We start from the raw sequence: 17,079 nt of genomic DNA, 5'->3' as shown, positions 1-17,079 counted from the left end.
TTCCTCCTCCGTCCCGGGCTGGAGTTCTCGAGATAGTCCAGCAAATGCCCTCCGCTCGTGTGCTCATGAAGACGAAAGACCGGACCTGGGTGGCAATCCGCTCAAATAACCTGGTGACATGGAGGTGACTTAATCTCTTAAGACAATGAATTTCTCGAAAAGCTCCAGAGAAGCCTTGCCAATTAGCGATTTTCACAGCCACCTCTGTGCCAGTCAGAATGCACCAGGCCCGCCGTGGTGGGGCGGAGGACTCCTTGCCGAGGGTGCGCAGCAGCAAGTGACCGCCAACCGGGCGTTCCGCCCTGGCAGAGATGCTTGCAAAGTCATTAGACATGGTGACTTCCAAACAAAAGCAGGAAGACAATTAAGAAAAATGAAAGAGCAAAATGAAAATAACAAAATAAAGAAAAGGAAACATTAAGAAGAAAACAAACATAAAATGAAAAGATGAAATCAAAATAAAAATGCATATAAGAAAAATTAAAAAAGGAACACACTAAAAATGTTGAGAAAAAAGAAAAAAAACCCAACAGACGAACGTGTCCAAATCCAACAGGTCACCGCATCAGTGTCTTGGGCTACAGGGGACAAACCCCGAAGCCCAGCCAAGAGCTGACGGGGGAGTGGTCTGTAGTTCCATCCAGATGGCGCCTTAGCGGGGTCAGAGCAAGAAATGGACCAATCATGGCTGAGGATACATTACAGTGGCTTTCTTACTATTTGGTCTCCTGGAAGTTCTACTCTGGAAAAAAAATAAAAGGATCCTCCAAGCTTTACATTTATTTTTTAACAAATACCTCTGGAGGAAAGCATTACAAATGTTTTGTTTTTTTTTTAAATCTAGAATATGGGACCACTTCATCACGATCCCAGGTATGTTTCCCCACCTGTACACCCAGTTCGGATCCCAGAGACTCCTTGCAGACGTGGACAGAACAGAAAGCGGAGCAGACCTGAGAACTAGCCAGCAGCACCCACGGCGGAGTGCCAGGGACTAGGACTGGGGTCACGCACATCGGGGGACGTGAATCACCAGGGAGGCTTGTGGAGACGGGGGGTCCCAGGACCCACCCCCTGAACTGTGATGTGAAAAGCACGTGCCAGGCTCAAGGCCGTGCCGAGTGAGCCAGCTCCTCCCGGGGTTCTGGTGCAGGTAGCCGCCGCGCCACATCCTGGGACATACAAGTGTAGAAACTATGGAATCAGAGGGAAGGGAAACCTCTGAGGGCAAATTCGGGCCTGAGTCCAGGATACTTTCGTTTAATCTCTCTTTTCAAGAAGTGTATTTTATTCCTCTCCTTCCCCTCTTCCTGCCAACCCACAAACACTCTCTTCTCCCTCCCCCACAAAACACATGCGTGTGTTCTGTCTCGCCCCCGCCCCCTGCACACTTCAGTGCTTCAAAGCGCTCTTTCCAACGAGCAGCTCGAATCTGTTTTGAAGTACATTAAAACTGATTCTCAAGATGAAAACACTTAAAAACAGACAAGGAAACCGAATGAAACTACAAATAATAAAATTAGGTTCCTCGGCTATTAGCAACTGCAGAACAAAACCACAGATTGTTGCCTTAGTCTTCAAAGTGTTGGGGTAGTTCTGTTTGCACCGAATTCTGGGGGTTTGAATATTATTAAGTACCTAAAACTAAACTATACCATGATACGACATCATCGAATCTGTAATGACACATCAAATACATCAACTCCACCCACAATGTCTAAATACAGCAAGCAACATTGTACGAATCACTTAAACCATAACTTTCCACTTGAAAGATAGGATATCTTAATGCAGACCTGGGCACGGGAAATGGAAGACGCAGAAAAAATAAAAGTGACTCCTGAATATGCATTAAGAAGCCGGAAGAGTTCAAAATCGGGAAGCAGCTTTTAGGGCTAAGTGTCCTACCGGGAATCCGGCGTGCCTCCCCCGCCCCCATTACAACGTGGCCGTAAAGTCTCCGAGTCCTTCATCGCCAGGGTCCCCTGAAAGGCCTGCAGCTGCGGAGCGCGGGCGGAAACAGCAGCGGAAAGGATACGGGGGATGGCAAAGAGCTGAGCAAACACGTGAAACGAGGAGCCCCAGGCCATCTGCCACGGAGCCACGTACGCCATGACGAACTGCAGCTTCTGCAGCAGGTCCTCGAGCTGAAAGCAGAGGGAGAGAAAGAGTCATCAGCAATGACCGCCACCGGGCAGTTGCGCCCGCGTCATGTAAAGCACCTACACACAGTCCGGTTAGGAAGGCGCGGGGAAGCTGCTGCTGGCTGCTCACCCTCACCTGGCGCTGTCCCGCATGCAAGGCGCCTGCTTAAGGACACTGGAGAACAGACACAAGGTGGTCAGAAGAAACCTAGCATTCATTATGTTCCATCCCACCAGGTTGGGTATTATTTCAGCCCACAGATGGACAGAGAGGATCTCGCTGCCTTCCTTAAAGACACACGTGTAGCTTGGTCTTCCCGCTTGCACACTGGGCCGTTCAGAGGGAGATTCACGCGCACACTTGTCATCACTGACACTGTTCGGGTTTCTGTGCGTGAGGTTCATCCTAGCTCTTCAGCTGCTCTTGCTGAGAAAACGGCTCCAAAGCACTGACTTACAAGTCACAGGTACTTTAGACACCTCGATAGGATGTGGAAATTGTTGCATGTGCTAGACAAGCCAGCACAGGAAAACCTAAGTTCTGGGGAGAAGCGGGGTGGAGGGAAGAGAGCTCCTGTGCACTAAGGATGAATTGGGAGGGCGGACACGCTCAGGGGTCTGGGTTGGAGATTCGGGGTACAAATGTGCAGAGATGGATGGAGAGCGACCGGGCAACTGGCCAACCGCCCGACCGCCTGGGCGGTGACCCTCTGCCTCGTGGTGTGGACTAACGGACGAGTCCCAGAGGCCCGAGTCCACTGCTGTCGCTTCCACACAGCATCAGCATGTGTGCTGCCAGGATGTTCCCCAAACCCCACGGACACTCCCCACTCACACGGAATGTTCCCGGACTGGGTGCTCCTAGGCTGGCGAGCATACAAGACAACAAAATACACTCACCAAGGCCATGATGTAAAAAGAGGGGAAATACTCACACGAAGGTATATTTACTGATTTTAGAGAGGAAGGGTAAGAAAGAGAGAGACAGACAGACAGACACTGATGTGAGACAGAAACATTGATCTGTCGCCTCCCGTATGCGCTCCGACCGGGGATCAAACCCACAACCGCTTGGTGTAGGGACGATGCTCCAACCGAATGAGCCGCCCGGCCAGGGCAAAAAAACCCAGAATTCTTCATTAGGCTCATGAGCTGTTGCACAGACCACAGGAGACCACAGTGAAAAGAAGGCAAAGGCTGGGAAACAGGACCTTCAGGGAATCGGGTAACTCAGCCCTCCGGAGAAAGGCCAACCTCGTGCCGTTGGAACCGAACGTGAGGTTCCTCTGAATTGCCTCCATGAAAGCGCAAAGAGCTACACAAGGTTAACTGGGACCCTCTCCAAGTCCTCCTCTCGCTTTTCCTGTCCCGCCATAGTCTCAGGAATAGCCTGGTTTTAGAGAAACACTTTACAGTAGAATTAAACGTCGCTGGGCAGACCACACCGGATGAGCCAAAGGCAGGTTCTGTCAAAGGCACCGCCGACACGGGGTTCTCGGCAGCTGCGGGCGAGTGGCCGTGTATATAACCCAGGGACCTCAGTGTGCCCGCCGGGGACTTGGCCGCTGCCCTGGCGATGGGGAACGAGGAGCGGAGAGAATGGGCGAGGAGCATGACAGAGGGACAGGGAGAGGGACAAGGGGACAGAGGAAGGCAGGACAAAGGGGGGTATAAAAGGAAAAATGGAGGAGCGAGGTGACAGAATTGCACTTGAGAAATGGGACGGAATAGGAATTCTGGGGAAGAAAACCAGATGTTTGTTTCTGCTAATGACTTTCATTTCCTCTCCTCTGCACCCACCAGGGGGCTGACTTCCCAGAGCTTCAGAACGGCCACCTCGGTTCTGTTCGTGGGTCGAGCGGGCCTCCTGCATCCACGCTGGACAGGACGTCCAGCTCCCAGTACCTGGAGATGCTGACGCCCGAGAGGACCCGGTTCACTCAGCTCTGCTATGTCAGCCTGAGGTCACCTCTCTCAGGCTCGCGTGAAAACCAGTCTTCTCCCAGGGACGTGCTTTCTACCAGTCCACAGGGCCTCGTACAGACTGAGAGATGACGGTTTGAACAAAGACTCAAATGCTCAACTTCCTTCTGTCAGCAGATCTCTTCTAAAGGCCAACACCATTTCCTTCCAGTCCCGCCGCTAACCCAACCAGAGGAGGGGTGTGCTAGTCACAGAAGAGCAGCCACTCAAACACAGGGCTCCAGAGTATACTGAACGCAGAGCCCCCGAGAAACGGCAGTGGGCTCTCCTGCCTTGACTTGCTCATACATGTCTAACCAAACTCTGTGAGGTGCAATACCGCTGGATTTGAAGGCTTCCGATCGCTCCGCTAAGAATTCTTAGTCTGTTTATTAAGAATCAGCCTGTGCCCTGGCTGGCATAGCTCAGTGGATTGAGCGCGAGCTGTGAACCAAAGTGTCGCAGGTTCAATTCCCAGCCAGGGTACATGCCTGGGTTGCAGGCCACGGCCCCCAGCAACCGCACATTGATGTCTCTCTCTCTCTCTCTCTCTCTCTCTCTCTCTCTCCCCCCCTTCCCTCTCTAAAATAAATAAATAAATAAAATCTTGAAAAAAAAGAATCAGCCTGTGACTCATGCTTGGGTGAGAACTGCAAGCGCAAACAAGACAACTTTATGTGATGGGTGATCCTTCTGATGCCCTAAGACCGAATCGTGGGTGATGGAGAGTTACTCCTATTGGGTTTTCGGAGTCTGACTACATCCTTTCAGGTTTTTATTCCACCTCCTGAAAACGCTGGTAAGTAGGTCAGGCACAGCAACTACCCTCAGACAGGCAGCCCCGGGGAAAGCCTCATCTGCAAGTTTAAAGCTCCACCAAGTTCAGCTGGGCTGCATTATGATTAAATGGCTCATTACAATTACTCTTTGCTAAGCACAAAGCTCGCATTCACACATGAGCAAAGCCAGTAATCGGACACAGGCACGCTCTGGCTCGAAGGGCAGCCAAGGCCGCAGGTATCTTTGCTCTTCTTCCACGTGTCTCTATGTCTTGTTTCTTTTCACGAACACTGTGAAGAATAAAATACAAGCTTTGGGGAAGACTTCCAATAGGCAGCTCAAAAAACAGACTCCGCTGTTCTCAGCTGTGGAAGGGGGCCGCTCCCCCGAATGCCAGCTCTTTAAGTATCTGTGGCTCCCCCAGGACAGAGTCATCCAGGGCTTCTCTGCAACGCCCACCGGGAAGAGCATGCACTGTGGGCACGTCAGGTGCCAACGCGGTGCAACGGCGAAGCGCATGGGCCGGAGGTCGTGTTGCCCGGGTTCGAAACCCAGCTCCCACCCTTCGTGGGACAGCGACAGCACCTCCTCACAGGGCCTCCTGAGGATTAAATGACTTCGCCTTTGTCGGGACGTTGAGCAGTGCCTGGCCACTGTCAGTGCAATGTAAGAATTTGATAGATGAATATTAGGACGAGTCTTACTTTGAGGATGCACTTAGCTCACAATCAGGAAACTCTGAAGTCCCCTCTGAACAACGGGAACTCACCAAGTCCAGGTCCCCCCGTTATTCAGGGCAGGGAGCCGGGCGCAGAGAGGCTAAGTGAGCTGCTTGGGACAGACAGGGGGTCACTGGCTCTTGTGAAACCAGAGGCCAGAAGTCCTCTGCGAAAAGTCTCTACCCGGTGGTTTTTCTGCCCCCAGCCCTCGGCACGTGGCCTGCGGCCTGGGAGTCTTCATGAAGGACAGTGGCAGGAATACCAGCCTGAGAGAGGGGTCCTACCCCAGGCCCTCCTGCTGACAGCCAAGGGGCAGGGTCACAAGTGTGGGCGTGACACACGGGGGCTGCAGCCACCGTCAGGGACCTCTTCTCCAGCTGCCCAGTGCTGAAGGGCTTGCTCTGTCCTGGAACACGCTTTCCAGTACAAACGCCCATGAATAAGAGACGATACAGCCCCACGAGCCTGGGCACACTCACGTGGGTCTCAGAAGGACAGGCCACCGGGTCACCTGTGCCTCCTGAACGCGCAGCCCCACGAACATCAACACGGTTTACGAGTGTTATTCCTCAACGTGTGCCCGCGTTAGGAAGACTAACTTCCCACTTTCCCCTATACTTTGTCCTCGTCTTCCCGGTGCACCCAGGCGAAAGAAGGAAAAATCTGTAACGTCGAAAAGTAACCTCTGAGCACAAAAGGAAACCTAAACACCGTTATGAACTACAAGCGCGTATGAAGATGCACTTTAGGTCTCATATTAGGCTGTTGTGTATAAAATAATGAGGCGTGTAAGGTGAGATTTAATGAAACGAAAACACCAGCACCTTTCTTAGCCAGCCCTGCCAACGCAGCGTAACATTCTGTTGACGTATTTTAAACGGAAATCCCATTAGATTAGTACAATCCTCCGTGAAGACACTTTGAGGCCTTCCTGAAGCTTCTCTCCTTCCCAACATTCTGCTTGCAAGACCTTAAACCTCAGCTCTCTTAAAGCGCAATGAGCTTCCCAGTTACTCAAGTGTGACTGTTAGAGGAAACAAAGTCACGTGGGTCTCTTTGCTAAAGAAAAACAACAACGACAACAACAACAATAAAAAACACCCCCAAACTACAAAAAGAGCACAGGAAGTCACAACGTAGCAATTCTGGCTGTTTCCAAAGAAAAGCACCATAAATACTCTCATTTCAAATGACCTACTTTGGAAATACCTTCTCAGTCAGGCGGAGACATGCCACCGCACCTGTGCTACAGACAGGGGATCGATCTGCATAAATCCACAACTGTTTTAAGAGAGTGTCACCAAATAAAGGTGACCCAACACATCTCCTCGCTTCCACACACTGAAGTGAGGTGTGTGCTGTCCTGCCTTTGTGGCCCCCTTCCTCGGTGAAGAAGCCTACCGTTCACTGACTGTCCCTGCGCTGGGCCTTGTCTGGGGAGCTGCACACACTCGATTAAAGTGGAACCTCCCCCAGCCCCAGGCACCGCCTCTCCTCCCGTCCCAGCTCTACCAGCCCCCGGATTAGTTCCATCACTTGTTTTTGGGTTTTTTTTGCATTTTGTTGTCAGATTCAGCTAGCTTCCTTCTCAGAAAGAATGCACTTCAGAAAAGTTTACACAAACGTTGTCATCAGCGAGGTTTGACCTTGAAAGGACCCGTGAGGCTGAAAGGAGCCCCCAGAGACTGACCGACAAAATACAAGTGACCTGAATTCCAGACAGGAGACGCTGAGAAGCAGGGGGCTCTGGAGCAACGGGGAGGTGGGCAGAAAGGGTGGGGAGACGTTTGGAGGTTCGAGGGGAAACAGGTTAATGGACTCGGTGGGGTTAGAGCCAGCGACGAAAGAAGCGGGGAAAAGTGTCAGGCATGTTGAGGCAAAGGTGGTGATTTGGGGAGTAGAAAAATGTTCAAGAAGGAATGGATCAAAATGGATTCATTGCACTAAAGAACCAGAAACACAATACTCAAATTCCAAAACGTTAGAAGAGAAAAGGAGATCAAAGAAAATCCATTCCATTCAATAAAAGCAAGGAAAAAGTGGTGGGGTGGGGGAAACAAAGAAAAGTCATTAAGTATGTAAAAAAAATCATGATAGAACAAAACATCAGTAATCACCGTAATGTAAACAGATAAAGTCTGCCTACTAAATATGCAGATTCCCAGTCCATATTAAAAAGAAAAACCTTGTTTCATAGATGCTTTGTAAGAAATATTAAAGTGACAGAGTTTTAGATAAGAGAATAAAATAAAAAGATACCAGGTAAATCCTAATGGAAAGAAAGCTTGCTTAACTCTATTAGCATTAGACAAAATAGACTTTTACTCTAAAAACTAAAAATCAGTACACAACGGTGAAAGGGAAGAGTCAACGGAAAGATAAAATAAGTGGAATGTATATACTTAACCACATACCCTCAAGATATGTAAAATCAAAATGCACAGAATTAAGGTCAGAGGAACAAATCTATAATCCTAGGGAGAGCTTTTAGGACATGCATCTCAGAAAATAATACTTTAATAAATAGAATCAACAAGCTTTATCTTAGAGATATGTATATTAGAACCTTGCAGCTATAACTAAGGAGAAAGCATGTCATTTTCAAGTGCATGTACATTTACAAGATATGACTTACTAAACTACAAAGGCAGTCTTAACTAATGCTAGGAAATGATACCATGCTAATTGCTTTGCCATTAAATTAGAAGTCAACAGTAAAAAGAAGACGAAATAACAATAGCAATAACAACCACAAAGTCTGCACTCAAGTATAACAAAAAACACAACACTGACTTCACTGAGAATAAAAGACAGTCAAAATTACAAAATATTTAAACATGAATGACAAAGAAAAGCAGTGGTATCAATCATAACCTGTAGGACTCAGCTAAAGCAGTTTACAGGGGAAAATACACAGCCTTAAAACGTGCATCTTAGAAAAACTTCACAGTTTATATTGGGAGGGTATTTTTCAATATAAAAAATGAACAAGAATATTATGAGAGAAACACAGATGTTCTCATCTATTAATATAAATGCAAAATTCCTCAACCAAATATTTGCAAAATGAATTTATAAATGTATAAAACATATCATGATCAAATTTGGTTCATCTCATAAAGTTTTAATATTAGAAGAATTTTAGTATATTTTAACAATGAAGAAAGTAGCCCTGGCTGGTGTGGTTCAGTGGGTTGAGCGCCAGCCTGTGAACCCAAGGGTCTTATGTTCAATTCCTGGTCAGGGCACATGCCTGGGTTGTGGGCCAGGTCCCCAGTAGGGGGCGCACAAGAGGCAACCCACTGATGTTTCACACACCGATATTTTCTCTCCCTTTCTTTCTCCCTCCCTTCTGCTCTCTCTAAAAAAAAATAAAAAAACATATGATGCTTAATTGATGCAAAAACAATGTTGGAAAACAAATTCAACACTCACTGAAAAAAAGTTCCCTGGCAACCCAATAATAAAAGATTTTTTTCTCAAACCTGATGAAGGAAATGAGTGTTACTTTGCAGTAAACACTGTATTTAATAATACAATGTAAAATAATAGCAGAATTTTTTCAGGCAGCGGGTATCAAACAGGAGGAATCTGATTAACCTACAACAATAAAGTGAAAATAGAACCTGAAGGGGAGTGAAAACTAGGAAAGGAGAAAGCCACCAAGGTAATAGTTTATTATCTGCGCAGTTCAGTTTGGAAAATTGTAACTAAAAAGAGAAACAGGGCTGACACAGAGAGGGAGCGCCGGCGGGGGGCAGTGGGGGGGAGCTATTTAGGCAAATGAATGGGAGCTAATAACGGAAAATGCAACCCGCACGGGTTTGATTAGCCGACCTTATGCAGCCAGACAATCTCAGACCCCTAGGAGAACATGACAGAAAACACTAGTTAGAGTCATATTTCGTAACTGCTCATTAGTGTATCCACAAATGCAAACGAAGTCCCCACCGCACACGGAAACGTTGCCATCTACCAAGAGGTGGGAATGCGCACGCCCCAAAGGTCTGGCTGAGACGCCCGGGAGTCAGGGATTCCATGTACTGGGGCGGCGGTGTGTGGGTGTGTGTTTGGGGTCGTGGTGCAGGTCACTGAGGAAGGAGGGGAGGGCGGACGTCAGCAGGGGGAACCAGAGGACGGAAGGGACTGGCGAGGCAGTGTTGTATTTGTTCTCCAAGCACCCTGCCCCGACTGGCCTTGGAATGCAGTGCTGAAAACGATACGTTTCTGCATACGCTCTGCCTTCCCTTCCCACTCCTGAACCCTTCGAGTTCTCTATGTTTGCCTCCATCCGACTCCTCTGTGTGTGACACAGGTTCCCCACAGTTGTTCTGGGCTTCCTTTAGCCTTGTTGTCTTGCCCGTGGGGAAAAGGCGGCCACCGGATCCTGTTCCTGGGGGGCTTCCTTCCTCCTAAAGGTCCACCAGAACCCCACGGGTGGTGAACTCTGTCTTCGGGAAGGAGGCTCAGTTCACAGGTCTCCTCTCGAGGCCCGCGCTGCTTTTGCCCGCGCTGCATTTTAGCGAGAGAAACAGATGATGTGAGTGCACGCAGCGATGAGGCAGCTCTTCCTCCGTCTTTTTGGAACGGCTTCCCGTCCGTCCCACCCCTGCACCCCTCCCAGGCATCCGACATACCTCCTCTCCCCAGATCTCACACCTGGACAACGAGCGTCTCACACACAGTCTAGTGCTCGCGCAAACGAAGCGACTCCTACGGTGATGTCCCATGTAGTGGACACTTCCTGCTTTAGGCACCTACACTTGCAAAATGTATAGTCTTTTAATACAAATGCAATAATGCGGTCTCACTTTAACAATACCAGACAGTTCAGAATTATAAAGGGAAAGTTCTTGCCACCCACTTCATTCTGACCTCACTTCTAGTACCAGCCACAATTAATGGTTGGTTTCTGGAATTTTCTGCACGCACACATGTGAAATACAGGTATATGTGTGAGTGTGTGCATCCTTTTTATTTAAATTGAATTAGCAATGTAAGCTGTTCTGAAACTTGGTTTTTCAACCTCGAACCTCGCGGACGCCTATACCGTTGGCGCACATTGCTGTGCTTCACATTGGATACTCCTTCGTCTCTGCCGGCCTGTCCACAGAGTTACTACAGTCCTGACAGACACCCAGGTTGCAAAAATTAACTAAAACCACAGTTGAAGGAAACGTCACACACTCATCTAAGATGGGGCTTAGTGGAGGGGCTGGTAACACAGGGCACTCTCCTGATCCTGACCCTGGCCCTGACCCTGACCCTGACCGCTGGTTGGACCCATGGCCCACGTGGGGCTGGCCACAGTCTGACATCCGCCATCGCAGTCTGACAATCAGTGATGCAGGAGGAAGCAGAGTCCAAGATACAGGGAACAGGTGCAGGGGGCACGCCCCCCGGGGCTGCCATAAGAAGGCGGGGCTTCTGGCCGCCCCCTTGCTCCTGTGGGAAGAGTAGGTGCGTGGGAGCCAGCCACACAGAACCAAGCAAAAGCAAGCAGAAGAGAGAGCACCCCGGGCGGTGCCCTGCTGCTGCTGTTCACTCGGCTGTGGCTGCGTGTCAGCGAACACAGTTCTCTTTTCAGTTTTTGTCACGTGCCATCCAAGGGTTCCGACTAATACACCAAACCAGTCACAGTTCACGTCGAATTAAAAAGCAGTTCAGGGGGCTTCCAGTCTGTTTTCTGGGACACACAAAGCTGAAAAGAGCATTCCTCCCACCCACCCTTACGAGAAAAAAAAAGGCAGATAAAACTTCAAATTCATGCCTTGTTTTTTCACCCATCGGAGGACTAGGGTGTAGAGCAATGGCCTGGGCCACAGCCAAAGGAGGGACAGACACCTTCAGGGAGCGTGGAGACAGTAAGTAATCGCTCATCTGGGGCAGGTGCAACCAGACCCTGGCAGGAAGAGTTTGGCCCGAAGGGCTGATGACCTGGTGACAGCCAAGTGCGGGCACGTGGGACCCTGTGAATGAAGCCCCTGGGCCTGTAGGAACTGCAGGTCCCTTCTCTGTGAGCTACACTAGGAGCTCATGGAGAAGACTGGAGGGGTCCCTTAGAAGGTATGGATGGCACAGACCCAGAGGAAGGAAGTGGCTGGCCCGTGCAGCTGCCAGCCGGTGCTCAGGCACAGAACTCTGCCAGCCCCTTTCTCCCGATGTCCTGCACGCAACACAGTCTTAGTCTATGGAGGAAAGGTCAACACACACTGCTCTCTTTGGGGCACTGGGGACAACTCCCTGCAGCTGGGGGAAGAGAATGACAACAAGAACAACCCTACTCCCGAGCAACATGCGGCCATGCCGGCTGGACCCACAGCTGTAGCCAGAGGGACAGGAGGACTGGGAAGGACATGTCCCTGAGTCAAGGGGACACTGTGAAGGACTGAGGCTAAGGCTTCATTAGAAAGCAGAGAAGGTCCTCCCCTTCCACCCTCACCTCCTGCCACCAAGCTAACAAGTTTCAAGTAAAAGTGAAAGCAGGAGCCGGTGAGGGAGGTGCAGGAAGCACGCGGGCCAGCTGGGAGACACATCAGGGCCGTGCGACGCCGACCTGCAGCTGAGGATGGAGGCTGTGCTGCTCCGGTGAACCAACTCCAACCTGAGCGCGGCTTCCCCGCCTGGAGGGCTGCAGCCTGTGGTGCCCTGCAGGTAACCATAGTAATAACAAACCCCCCACCTGGCCGGCCTCCTACTCCTGCATTAAAAATCTAGCAGAAGGAAAGGCATGCTCAGTTCCAAGTGTAAAATCTATTTACTTGATTCTCTGTAGTCCTCTAAAAGATGACCAGCTCTGAACAAAAAAATCGTGAGGCATGCAAAAGGCAAGAAAAGAATACATACTCCCTAGAAGACAAAGCAGCAATGAGAGCAAGACTCAGATATGTAGCACATGTGGAACCATGTTAGGGCTTTAATGGAAAAGAAATACAATATGGGAGATCAGATGGCAAATTTCAGCAGGGAGATGGACACTGTAAAGACTCGAGTGGAAATGATATAAATAGGAAACACAGTAAGAGGTACAGAATGCTTTCAGCAGGTCGTCACATAACTTGGTCAAGGAGAGAACCAGCGACCTTGAAGACAGGTAAAGAGGAACAACCTAAAGTGAAACACAAAGATAAATCTGAGCGAACTGAAAAAAGAAGCCATTACTGAACATCCAGGAGCTGCAGAAAACACCCAACGAATGCGCACATAGATGGAGCCTCAGAAGAAGGAGAGAAAAGGGAGGGGCCAAAGGTAGTATTTGACGAAATAATCAGGAAATTTTCGAGATAGTGCCAGGCACCAAGCCACAGATCCAGGAATGTCAGGTACCACCAAGGAGGACAAACACCCAAACAAGCAAGCGAATGAGCAAACACAGAAGCGACAGCAAGTCCTGCAGAGCGAGGCTCATCATGATCCAATTGCTAGAGACAAAAGGTGGAGGGAAAGTCTTGAAGGTGGCCAAAGAAGAAAAAGACACATTCCAGACAGAAAAACCAAAGTAAAAATTACAGAAGGCTGTCATTTGCAGTGTGAGCCAGAAGGCAATGGAGTCACGTTTTTAAAGTGCTAACATGGGGGCAGGGCTGTCAACATCGAATTCCACACCCAGTGAATGTATCTTTCAAAAATAAAAAAGAGCAGCACTTCCTGTAACAAATAAAACTGACAATGCACTGTCAAGAGGCCCTCACACGAGGATAGTTTAAGGAAGATCTTTGGGCAGAGGAGATAAAACACAGGTCAAAAGGTACACAAAGAAATAGAACACCATAAGTAGAATAAGTGACGGTAAAATAAAATCTTATTTTTGATTGCTCTGAAAGAGCGATTCTGGCCTAAAGCAAAAGTAGTAACAACATCCTGGGTGTTTTGGCCAATGCAGAAATACAGTGTGTGCGAGAGTATGCAGAGGGCGGGAGGGAGCAAACTGCTGGGACTCCTCACGCCACACACACGGAGCGCGACTGCCATTCCAAGGTCGTTCTGATTAACGTTCTTATACTTTAACATAAAGGCAAAGACTAGAAAAAGAGGCACAAGTAATAAGTTAACAGAAGGAATAAAGTGGAATTGAAGAGTAGTTACCCGCATTTTTAGGACTATACGACACACTGGACCATAAGACGCACCTAAGTTTTAGAGGAAGAAAATGGGAAGAAAAAATTTGAAGCAAAAAATGTGGTCAAATATTCAATAACCTGTGACCCTGCTCCACTGCCGCCACACCCTCAGTGAGCCAGGTAAGCCACATTCGGACTATAAGATGCCCTCCCCCCTTTCCTCCCAAATTTGGGGGGAGGGCATCTTATGGTCCGAAAAATACGGTAGTTTTCCCTGCTGTTCTTTCCTCACTGCCCTCATTAGCAGTTGCCTGTGGAGGCCCCCCAAAAAGCTGACTGAAAACTTCACGTCATGCGGAAGGCAGTACAGCACCCCGGTAACAGGATGGGCTTTGGAGTCGGCCAGACCTGGGGTCTTCTCCCCCAACTCTGTGTGACCCCACTGGTTCCGGGATCTTGGGCTGGTTTCATGCCACTGAGACTTCTCATCTGCAAAGCAGCTGTGGCTGCGGCTCCTGTTTCAGAATGTTACTGTGCGGATAAAATAAAATGATGCGTGTAATTTTTTAGCCTAGGACTCAGCACATAGTAAGTGCTCAACAAATACAGGTTATTGTACGTGTTGTCCTCCGGCACCGTGTCAGGAGCATCCTCTGTCTCTCTCACATGCTCCCTGGAGCGTGGGGTCACGGGCCACTGTTTCTGGGTGTGGATCGCAGGTGTGCACTCACCTTCCAGCAGACAAGTGGTGCAGGCAGGCAGCAGAGGTAAGTTCAACAGTGTTTTCCAGAAAGTGAAACAAGGATGAATGAAAGCCTCAGGTGTTTCCCCAACTCGTCACGTGATGTCATCCCTGGCTATAGTGGGCGTAGGTTCAGTGGAGCTTTTCTTGTTACTTCCTGCTTCTCACTTACATGCCGTGATTTTCCTGATAAGAAAGGTATTTTTCCCTCTTGCTCCCTGCATATTTGTTTTAAATCCTCACCCAATGACAAGAATATGTTCGTTGACTTTAGAGAGAGAAGAAGGAGGGGAGAAAGGAGAGAGAGAGAAACCCTGATGTTCGAGAAACATCAGTCGGTCGCCTCCTGACTGGGGATCGAACTCCCAACCTTTTGGAGCACAGAATGATGCTCCGACCAGCTGAGCCACCAGCCAGGGCCTCCCTGGACATTTTAAACTTATATAGTAACTGTCTCCGTCTCATCAACAGTTTTTGCTACTGGGGCAAAACCCCCACAGTACTGACGGCTTGAGGAAAGAAAGACTGGGAACGTTGGTGACCGTGAAGACCCTGTGCTGAGCACGAGCACCTGGTGAAGGACACTGTTTGGATCCCACAGGTTCCTCTGTGGCCATCCCGTGGAGCCAGAAGCCCCCGACCAGTGAAGAGTGACAACTGCCAGCAGTCGGCCTCACAAGGAAACCGTCGCCGGACTGGCGACCAAACCGAGCTCCCTCTTCAGGGGGCACTTTAACAAGGGCGCTGCTCCTGGTCCCGGAGTCAGGAAGGTTGGCAAAGCTCTTCCCGGGAAGAGGTGTACAGCTGTCCCCTCCCCTGAGCTCCCTGAAGCCACTCAAGTAGCTTCTCCGTGTCTCGAACACACATCGCTGCCCCGTTTCCGCCAAGGTTCGAGGGCAGTGTCTCTCCAGTTTCTGGCCTCAGTGAGAGCCCATCGCCGGGGTCCCGATGGGAAGGACCGCAATGTGCGGCCAGCGAGCAGCCTCCTCTGGCAGGAAAGGTGCTTCAGAAAGAACGGGGCCCGTAAAGACCCCTGACATATTAGCGGAGACACATTTGAGTGAGTAGACCTTGGAACAACATGACTAAATCCATGTACTTACAGTATACTCTGGCATGAGAATAGAGGGGAAAATGAAGAGAAGGGTATGACTCTTGCACACTGGGCCTGATGCTGCGGATGGGGAGGAAAGGCTGCCCCTTACTTTGCAAGCAGAGAGGCGGAGGAGCTGCTAGCGTTCACCTCGGCCCACGCCCCCTCCCAGGAGATGAATTACAGTGACTTGCGTGGTTTGAATGAAGGGAAACCACCTCCCTGGCGTGTGGGAGCTGCATGGGGGAATGGAAGACAAGAAAGCTGTGTGTTGGGCTATGAATCTCGACTCAAGGACGTTCGGGGCTGCCCCGGCACCTCCCCGCAGTGATGCAACGCCATGCAGAGTGGAGTCCTGGTCGTGGCCACACCTAAGGGGCTGCCCAGTGGGATGTGTCCACTTGTCACCACTGGGTGGGTAAACACACAGCTAGAAGCAGACGGTTTCTACCCATCTCGGTTTCGCAGAGGGGGCCTGGCAGACTCCGGGCGCAGAGCGGCTCGGGCCCAGAAGAGCAGCTGGCTCTGCTGGCCATGCGCGAGCTCCCCACGGTGAGCGGGGCCGCGGGAGGCAGTGAGGCAGCTGAACAAGGTTTACAGGAAGCCAAGAAATCACAACACACACCGGGACCGTGCAAGGAGGGAACTCGGAGCGCCCCACAGGCTGCATCTAAAGTCCCCTCTGCCCCCCACGTCCTCCCCTGTCCCTGCACTGTGAGTCATCCTCTTGCTGGGACAGTGAAATGTCCTCCGGCCACCACATCCAAGCTAGGACTTCAGTTTTCAAAAGCCAGTTTTTCCAGCTCTGGGCTCTCGACTGATTTCAATTAATATGTAATGAGGAACCACCGGGGGCCTTCCTTTTGTTAGAAATTGCAAGAAGGAGGAAATGACCAGGCGCGCCCGTGGTCCTGCCCCTCGAGGAGTTTCCAGTTTCCTTGAGAACACAGATGCACTGGCCTGTGTTCCTTGTCACCGAGTCTGTGAAATCCCGGTGGCAACGACAAGGGACCGAGCATCCCTAGGAGCCCAGAAGGTGCACTGAGTTCCCGCAGCAGGGGCTTCGTGAACCTTCTGCACACCATTCATTACCCCTGGGCCTGGGCAGACAGGGGGTGGGACCGAGTTCAAGTCTGGCTGTAAGTGACTTTGGAGTAGGTTAGAAAGTGGTAACTGCATGAAGGCAAAAATGGAGCCTCGTGGAAGGTTAGGGAGGCTGGGCAGAGGGTGGAGCAGGGCCAGGTGCCACCGGAGAGCAGGGGGTCGGGCTGGCCGAGGAGGGGAGAGCCGAGCGAAGCCGCGGAGAAGCTGATGCAGTGAGCCCAGTGGGTACAGTGGGTATCCGAGAAGGGGCATTTGCAGGCAGAGGCGGCAGCTAGAGCCAGGGTTCTGGAGGGAGAGCACGCCCCTCACAGTGGACGGCCTGCGGGGGCGGCTGAGCCGAGCCAGGGGAGGCCAGCAGAGGCGGCCAGAGCAGTGAGGGGGAGCCAGCTGGTGCTGGTCGGTGGGCCAGGGCGAGGGCTGTGGGCTTTTACTCTGCAGAAAATGGGGAGGCACCTCAGGGGCTGAGCAGGAGCAC

The 17,079-nt window shown here is 50.4% G+C and overlaps 1 protein-coding gene across 1 annotated transcript in view; it reads right to left on the bottom strand.

Annotated features, from left to right (window-relative positions):
* PCNX2 (pecanex 2) overlaps nucleotides 1–17,079 on the bottom strand; it is a 205,288-nt gene that overhangs the window by 69,835 nt on the left and 118,374 nt on the right. The window contains exon 22 of the mRNA XM_045817984.1: nucleotides 2,039–2,147. Within this exon, the coding sequence (XP_045673940.1) occupies nucleotides 2,039–2,147 (109 nt within the window). The remainder of the gene's footprint in view (nucleotides 1–2,038; nucleotides 2,148–17,079) is intronic.

This window comes from Phyllostomus hastatus, unplaced genomic scaffold, assembly GCF_019186645.2.
Source record: "Phyllostomus hastatus isolate PE091 unplaced genomic scaffold, TTU_PhHast_1.1 phas_contig_148, whole genome shotgun sequence".
In the NCBI taxonomy this organism is placed as follows: domain Eukaryota; kingdom Metazoa; phylum Chordata; class Mammalia; order Chiroptera; family Phyllostomidae; genus Phyllostomus; species Phyllostomus hastatus.
Note: the sequence above shows the minus strand (reverse complement) of the source record. Positions and strands in the feature narration are given on the sequence as shown.